Below are 9,153 nucleotides of genomic sequence, written 5' to 3' on the forward strand. Positions count from 1 at the left end.
ATCTTGTATTTGATCTATACCCACAGATACGTCTTCATTTGTGTCAATTAGTGTAGAAATCTACTGAAGCTTCAGTCATTCAGTCATTGCTTCTCCTTATTCCTTTTTTTTCAGCTTGAGCTTGCGAAGCATGTTTAAGAAGCATGAGATATATGTCTCTGTGGATGTAAAAACCTTCATCCGAAGCATGGACAGTGATTCCAGTAATGTTTTGTGCCAGATGAGGATCATAGAATGATTACATGATAAATGTAGCTTCTGAGCCTCCTCTTCAAAGCAGGATATTATTGGGGAGAAAACAGTCACTGCAGAGACCACGCTATAATTGGGTAAAAAAGCTACAGATCTATATTTAGCCCAGTTACTGCAATGTCTGGGTGTTCCCACAATTCTGAGGGGTTTTCTTAATGTGACAAGGATTGACGAGAAATTGGTTGATCCCTATCCCCTGTTAAAACCATGTTGGTGTTAAAACCATAGAAATATGGTCAGCACCGCTGTATCATTGGGACAAGAAGAACGTGGCTACAAAGACACTCATATGGTTTCAAAGTCAGTGAGCTGAAGACAATGTCAGACTCCTGCGCTGTGAAGTAGGTTACAAGATGTAGGTCAAATCATGAGGGATACAAAAGAAGAAGAACCGATGTTTGTTTAATAGAGTGCGGAGGAGGCTACAGTGTGATGATGTTACAGGAAAATAATTGTCGTATCACAAGAAATGTGCACTGTTATGTGTGCAATGTAAGCCTTCAGTCCAAGGCCAGTATATAGACTGGTGGAGAAATAAGACCGTTATCGGGTATGTAAATTGTTTTTACATACCTTTCACATTCCTCAGTATGAGGGTGGTAACAACTGCCTACGCCTATGCTAGGCAACAACATTCTTGAGACCAGGGGGGAGTACTTTAATCTTCTGGAACATTTGAGCTCTCTTCACAGTCAGGAGAGATACAGGTTAATGGTAGAGGCTAAGATTAGGTGTCGATATCTATCCGGACATCTGACTACCCTGAGTTTCCCCTCTCTGTCCTTGGCTCCCCACAGCACAATGTCTAACCTTGCTACTGTGGTGCTTTGTTCTGCCAGATTAAGATGCTCTCGGAGCGTAAGAGGGAGCTGGAGCGTCGGGTTCATGTGGTACTAGAGGAGAACGAGTCACTGCAGAACACTGTTGACGACCTGAGGGAGAGGACGCTGGTGCTGGAGAAGCAGTGCCACGAGAAGGACTTACAGGTATGGAAGGTTTCTGGGCCACGAATGATTCTCGAGATGAGTTGAAAAATAGTTGTACAGTACCCAAAAAAGCCTGATATTCTTGTTTTATGAGTGTGTGTGTGTGTGTGTGTGTGTGTGTGTGTGTGTGTGTGTGTGTGTGTGTGTGTGTGTGTGTGTGTGTGTGTGTGTGTGTGTGTGTGTGTGTGTGTGTGGGTGGACGTGTGGGTGGTCGAGTGGGTGGTCGAGTGGGTGGGTGATTTGGATTATGTAGATATCTGTTCTACTGGTGTTGGTGTTTCGGAGTTTGCGCTGTTGTTCATTCAGCGAGTGTACTGTGAACTGTGTTTGTTGAACGATCCGTTGACCGCCGTTCTGGCGTTGTTTGTTTGCCAGCTGCGTCAGAGCCAGCTAGAGCTCCAGGAGGTGCGGGTGTCTCACAGACAGCTGAGCGCCCGGCTGGAGGAGCTCACGGACGAGAGGAGTCTACAAGGCCTTAGTCCACACCCTTCCAGCCTACTCTGTGAGATCGAACAGAGCATGGAGCAAGAGGAACAGGAGCAGGAGAGGGAGCAGGTACACACACACACACACACACACACAGACACACACACACACACACACACGGTTTACAGTATCAGCAGCCTTTGCTAAGCAGATCTCTCCCTCTGTCTCCAGCTCCGGCTCCAGCTGTGGGAGGCCTACTGTCAGGTGCGCTCCCTCTGCTCCCACCTGCGGGGCAACGACATCACAGACTCAGCCTTGTCAACAGACTCATCCATGGACGAGTCCTCAGACACGTCGTCAGCCAAGGACGTGCCTACAGGAAGCCTACACGCCAGTCTATTGGAGCTACGCAGACTCACACAGAACCTGTTAGATGGCAATGAGTCAACGGTACTGACCCTCACACACAGACATTCACAGAGACACAGATGGTGTGTCCAGATGTGTCCCCTGTGCACCTACTGTATGGCTGAAGTAATGTTTGTTCAAAATACAGACTCAAAATGACAAATGAAATAGGTTTGACTTGATATTTTGTTGTGGTGGGTTTTTTTTGTGTGTGTGTGTATGTGTATGTGTGTGTGTGTGTGTGTGTGTGTGTGTGTGTGTGTGTGTGTGTGTGTGTGTGTGTGTGTGTGTGTGTGTGTGTGTGTGTGTGTGTGTGTGTGTGTGTGTGTATATGTGTGTGTGTGTGTGTGTGTGTGTGTGTGTGTGTGTGTGTGTGTGTGTGTGTGTGTGTGTGTGTGTGTATATGTGTGTGTGTGTGTGTGTGTGTGTGTGTGTGTGTGTGTGTTGTGGTGGTTGTGTGTGAACAGGGTTCTCGGCGTAGCGATGAGGAGGCACTGGAGGACCAGGTGCGTAAGCTCGGGGAGGAGCTGAGAGGAATAAGAGGGATGTATGAGGCAGAACAGGAAAGAACACGGAGCAGCCAAGAAGAGCTTCTCCAACTCCATAATCAGGTACTGCTTTAAGTACAAGAGCCCCATCATTAGGTAAACATCATGTCATTTTTCAACATAATCACATAACACAGCATTGTTATTCCCCTCAAGATACATTAGATGTAATTTTATATTTATGAGGCCTAGTTGTCGAGTAAGTGTGTCTCCTGTGTCTTTCCACCTCTGTCCTGCAGATGGCGATGCTCTCTGTGGAGTTGTGCTCTGTACGGGAGGACAGTGAACACTTCAGAGCCATGTCTGAAGTGAGCGAGCCCAGTGAGCAGCTCCAGAGTGCTATACGAGACCGAGACGAGGCAATTGCCAAGTAGGGAAATATTGCATTACATTACCCAATGCACACCTACAGTACACACACATAGTCTATATATCCTGAGCCCTGAATACAATCACATATGTGCTTATTGTGTACAATTATATAAAGTACAGTAGTGAACATGACTAAAACAATATGAGCTTTCCCGCTAATGAACAAGTAGTTGTTTTCCATTTATCTCCAAACAATTGATCCAGTCATAAACTCCATTGTCAGAGTGAGACTAAAGAGAGGGATGTTGTGTCTGCCTTGTAGGAAGAAAGCGGTGGAGATGGAGCTGGCCAAGTGTAAGATAGACATCATGTCTCTGAACAGCCAGCTCCTGGACGCCATCCAGCAGAAGCTGAACCTATCACAGCAGCTGGAGGCCTGGCAGGTGGGTCAAAGGTCATAGGTCATCAGGCCAGGGGTCATTAGAGGTAGTGTCAGACATACTGTTACTGTGGAAGACAGAAGTATTATATAGACATTATGAATGTGTATCGACCAGTTGTATGTGTACAGATACATTTAGACTGCAGATGCAGTCATCTTGTTTATGTTTACCCAGCCATGTGTAGGCTACTGTTCCTCATTCAACAAGTAACTGGTATACTAAAGGACATACAGTTGTGGGTTTAAGTGAAATGCATATGGTGATCTTTTCCCACCCCATCCTGTCCTCTCTAACTTACCACTGTCCAACCTGCGTATTTGTGTGTACTTGTATGTGTGTTTACAATATGTAAAAAATTATAGGGAGCAGAAGCAGCATATGACGTCCTGCTCAGAACTCAGCTAGCTAGCTGTGCTCTAAAACCCACTGACGATCATCTGTCAAATGACATGAGTCATCCTGTCATCCACTGTTGTTTTTTTCACAACAACGGACGATAGGATGACTCAAGTCATTTGACAGATAATCGACAATGACAAAAAGGCCAAGTCACAGTTCTCCTTTCAAAGGATGTTCCTGAATGCTAAACACGTCAACGGGTTTGAGAGCACAGCTGCGTAGCTTGAATTCTGAGCCAGACGTCCTAACCGCTTTCACTCTCAACGTACAGCATGTACTCTCAGTCGCCAATCTAAAAGATCTAGTGTACAACTGTCGTTAAGCAGACCACCAATCATTTCTGTAAACTTTCTGTTTATCTAAAATGAATGGTGAGTCACTTTTGAAGCACATTTTAAAGGATTAGATTGAGGACTCAGTGTACATGTCTGTCTCATCCCTTCCCTTCCTCACCCCTGTAACTAGCAGCTTTCTCCTCTCTCTTTCCCTGGCTGCAGTTTGCCTCCTCAGGGCTCTTTACTGTGTGGCTCTTGTGGTTTCTGATCTAGTGGTCTTTATCAGCTTCCGTACCACCCTTTCTCCCCTGTGGTACCCCCCTCCTGCCTTAGAGGTGAGCCTAGGTGTGTGCCAATCTCGCCTCGTGCCCAACTCTTCCATGCCATGCTGAGCCATTCCATGCCATGGTCTGCTGACTCAAGCAGAAATGTGCGCACCCATTCCACCTCGCCATCTGAAAGCTTTGACCACCTTCTGAAACCAACCACTTTCTCGACCTCAACTCTGTCACATCCCTCTCGTCTCCTCTATCTTTTCTAAAAAACCCTCTTTCTCCTTTAACATCCCCTCATACCTTCTGTCTCGCTATCTCAATACCGCTGCGCTCACTCACTCACTCATCCCTCTCCTCCCTCACTCCTTCCTCTCTGTCACTCTGTCTGTCTGTTCTAGGATGATATGCACAGAGTGATTGATCAGCAACTGATGGACAAGCACCAGGAGGAGTGGAGGGCGACCCCCTACTCCCTCTCTGGGTCCTCAGGGGGCCGCGGGGGGCCTTCCGCTCAGTCCTCCAGACAAGCCCATCGTCTCTCCGACGGAGACAAGAGGCTCTTCTCCTTCTTCAAGAAGAACTGAGCCCCACTGGACTTGTCCTAGTGAGCACTAGATATGCAGAATGAGAGAGAGAGAGAGACACAGAGAGAGCAGAGGGAGAAAGAGTACCCAGGTAGAGACAAGACATAGCCAAAGACTAAGACTGAGAGCAGCGTCTCCCACTAACAGACAGGAGGGGTTTATGAGGTTCAGGGGTTATTTTGCACTTTAGCTGTCCCATCACTCATCACTTTATCTGTCACTATTTTGACAGGTGTTGAAGAATAGAGAGTGAGAGAGACTGAGACATGAGTAAATAGCAGCACTGCACAGTAAGACTGCCCTTGGTATACAATCCCTCTACAATCTATTTGGGCTAACATGAACAGGGTCACACAAATTACCTCCAGGGTGGAAGGTTCCCCAGCTGTGCCTCCCAGTGCCCTCTACCCCACTGCCAAAGCTCCAGAGAGGGAGTGTATGCATACAGTAGGGGCTGGCTCCTGTGTCCCAGTCACAGGCCAAGGAGTCTGGGGAGGTGCTGGAGTTAAGGGACTCACCAGGGCCTTGGGGTAGAGAGATGGGGGTGAGGATACGTTGGTAGAGGGTCAAGGACCAGCCTATGGGTGGGAAGCAGCATTGCTTCAGCTACAGCTAACTGAGATATGTTCTCAGGTTTATTCATATGCTCAGGGATACACTATGAGGCCTTATTCCCAGTCCATACAGTTTATTTGTATAGCCCATTTCATACATGCAATACAATGTACTTTACAGGAAGACTAACTAAAAACTAAGGGAGATAATTAGGACCACACTGAATGCTCAACATACATTAAACATTGGAATGATAAGAAACTTTGCACATATTACACTGTACATTGCACTCTATTCCAAGCGCATACATTCAGCTACCTCCATGAAACTAACCCCAAGGGACCAGAGCGAGACAAAGGGGTCGTTACCTTTACTAAATACTGAATTCAAGCCTATTGAAACTGATAACGGGTCTATCTCCATGGAGATATCTACGCAGGCCTCATGTGTGTATCTCTGACATCTAAATAAACCTTGGGCCAGTGGAACTTAGTGGCAGCCTCTATCCGAGTGGGCTTTTTTACTACTGTTCATGTCACCATACAGCATACATTAGACATAACGAGTGATATGTAACTGTACTTTCAGTCATTGTCTACACAATGTCAATCATGTATCTTCCTAGCTGACCAAATCTTCAGAGTTGTTTACATTAGCTTGAGAAAACAGGAGTCAAAATAGTATCTCAATATTTCTGCAGTGCCTAACTTTTGCAAGTCAAAGGCCTACATATTGTGCTATCGTTAATTTTGAAATGACCATCAATTGAAACAGGAATATAGAAATAGTGTAACGTCGCTTTCGAAACCCACTCAGTCAGGTACTACGAGTTCAGTTGCAGAAGAAGAATCTATTATCAGGGCCTACAGAGTGCTTTAAACAGTATATATCACAGTAATATAGGAGGTCTACATTCCCATTGCTTCAAACTGTATGATAGTGGGCTTCCATTTAGGCCAGAGATATCTGTGACTCCATGTATAATGTGTGTGTGTGTGTGTGTGTGTGTGTGCGTGTGCGTGTGCGTGTGCGTGTGCGTGTGCGTGTGCGTGTGCGTGTGCGTGTGCGTGTGCGTGTGACACATGTGAACCCACTTGAATGGTTTAGAGTGGCAGTCTCAGTCTATGTGTTGGAAGTCATGTTTAGAGCCCCTGAGCAAACCTATGCAGATGTCTTCTCGCCATCTCGATTGGTAAGGTTGTTGGTTAGGATCAACCCAAAGAATGATTTTTTATAAGGAGTCAAGTAGGTTTGGATGAAATGAATATATTTATAAATGCATACCTTTTCAATGAAAATGTACTTTTTTAGAAAAAATACCATCTCCATTGTCATTGTAGCTTTGTTTTTGTGTTTTGAGTGTTTACATAAACTGGGATCTCTGTGGAGAAGGACAGGAGAGGTGATGAAGTGCTGAAATATGAGATTTTAATTCCCAGTTCTTTTTCTGACTGTTCAGATCTGTTGGCCAAGTACACATTTGAGATGTGTGTGTTTAACTCTGACTTTCACTGTGGGAGATTTGTGAGAAAGTTCAAGTTAGGCTCATGAGAATGTACAGTACAGTCCTATAGGATTCCATCCCTAGCCAGTCTACCTGAGTTTGATCCAAGAGCATTCACTAGCCAGGCTGTTAATTCATCACCCAGTTCAGTCATGTAGTCAAAGTCAAAACAGAGGGAAATAATCATCAACGTTATACACTACTACATGTATAACCTCATCGCCAGGCTATTGCACACTTCCAGGCATTTGGGCTGGGAACAAGACGACTACGCATGTATGAGCACTATATTCTTTCATGTTTTTCATTGCAATAAACTAAATACTCGACAAATTAGGGAACAATTCACAAACAGCATTTATTCTTTCAGGTTTGAATAGTCCTCTGAGGGATTTGTGTAGGTGGGGACATGTAACACTGTTATAATGAGTGGCTTCCACAGTGCCAGACTATATATCCTGAAGCTGCTTCTCTAAGCAGCTGGGATGTTTTTATTGATCTGAGGTGAGGTGGGTGTAAAGAAGGACACTGGCTGTCTAACTGTGGGGTTGAAGCCCATTACACACAATGAGACTGCAGCCTCTGAACTGGGTAATGAAAAAGCAATACTGCAGGCCAACAAGCTAGGGTTGAATATGGATCAAACAACTCTTCCCATGACCTGAATGTTAGTCTTACATATCTGTGTCTTCTTGCTTTAACAACCTTTAGTTCTGTCTGTATGTATGTTTGTATGTTTTATTTTGGTTTAATCTTATGTAATCTACTCGTGTCTTCATGGATAAGTGTGTCATGTCCCAAATTACATTATTGACTGTGTTGTTTTCATTTTCCATTTGACTCTTTTCTAAAGTCTGTGTCCTGAATCTGTTTGTGGTGAAAAGCCTGATGCAGAAGTGAGCACTGTTCTCTTGTGTTGAGAGTGTTGTGTGGTAAAAGTAGATACTCCATGGAGTGAGTCATCTGCTTGTCCTTACGGGTCAGATAGGCAGTGCTTCTGGTGATGTCATAGTGCTGTGTGTGCGTGTGTGTGTGTGTGTGTGTGCGCTTTTCACTCACCAATGACAAACATCCCTGTTTGGGTTACAAAATTCCTACCATTTTTAAAATAAGTAATTTAACAAGGTCTTAAGAATTTCTGGGATATTTAAATTGTGGGATAATCAGAAATTAAAAGTCATGGAATAGATACTTTCTGATCAGACCATAGGATATTGAGTATTTTGAGTATAGGATATCTATCCACGATGAATTAGTTTAAAGGTAACAATTCCAGGATCCCTCTCCCCAGACTGATGTTTTCCTTGAAGCAAAATTCTGTTTGCAACACACCTGCATGAGTCACCTAAGAGACATGATATGACTTATGAGATAAGATATGAATACTGCACACGGCCGGAAGAGCATACTGTAATATTTATAAGGCTACTGAGTGAGGACATATATAGCCACAACACAGACAGCAAGATTCCATAACACAAGTGACGTTTGTACAAGGACATGCAGTTTGAAAGAAGTGCATAGTGAGAATGAACAATTGAGGTTATGTATGTGTGTAAGTATAAACTGTATATGTTTATGTATTTACACATTATTCATATGCATACTCATTCAAATCAATTATATTGTACATATGACATGACAAGCTAGTTTTTCTATACTGATGAATCTTTCATAAAGAGGTACATAATATTTATGTATAAAGACGGGGACATAAGTGTTTAAGTGTATGGTTTTATATTCATAGCAAATTACTATTTTTAGTAATGGGAAAGATATCAAAGCACTGTATATGAGATGTGATTTTTATAGAATTTTTTCAAAGGAAGGAGTGGATCCAATGAATGTGTTTCCATATGTGGAGGCCACTGTGAAAAAATAAAAAAGGGACAGAAAAGAGACTGTCTTGTTAGTGTTCTTACTTTGGCGCCTCTCCTTGTACCCAGAAAAGGGCCCTAGCTGTGAATGGAAAAATGTCATTTGCTATTCTTAGTCAAGCTAAATTAATGATTTACTCAAAGTTCATATCGGCTCATTGTGTCCCATAAGGAGTGAAACGACAACTTCTCAAAGACATTCAAGTGCGTAATTTCTCCCATACAGCTTTTATTCACAAAAAGCAAAAAGACATAAGTTCAAAATGAATTTAGACCAAGCCTCAAATCACTGACAAAAGAGATCAGTCA

General features: G+C 43.8%; 1 protein-coding gene across 1 annotated transcript in view; it reads left to right on the forward strand.

The window, feature by feature from the left end:
• The window catches only part of bicdl1 (BICD family like cargo adaptor 1), a gene marked incomplete at both ends in the record, with an annotated part of 16,443 nt that extends 11,535 nt beyond the window's left edge, over nucleotides 1–4,908 (forward strand). Inside the window, 9 exon segments of the mRNA XM_083672774.1 lie at nucleotides 1,092–1,238; nucleotides 1,614–1,793; nucleotides 1,896–2,114; nucleotides 2,540–2,683; nucleotides 2,860–2,990; nucleotides 3,255–3,375; nucleotide 4,323; nucleotides 4,326–4,384; nucleotides 4,723–4,908. Of these exon segments, the coding sequence (XP_083528900.1) occupies nucleotides 1,092–1,238; nucleotides 1,614–1,793; nucleotides 1,896–2,114; nucleotides 2,540–2,683; nucleotides 2,860–2,990; nucleotides 3,255–3,375; nucleotide 4,323; nucleotides 4,326–4,384; nucleotides 4,723–4,908 (1,188 nt within the window).
• Between the last annotated feature and the right edge of the window lie 4,245 nt (nucleotides 4,909–9,153).

Source organism: Argentina silus (assembly GCF_951799395.1).
Source record: "Argentina silus genome assembly, chromosome: 7".
NCBI lineage: Eukaryota > Metazoa > Chordata > Actinopteri > Argentiniformes > Argentinidae > Argentina > Argentina silus.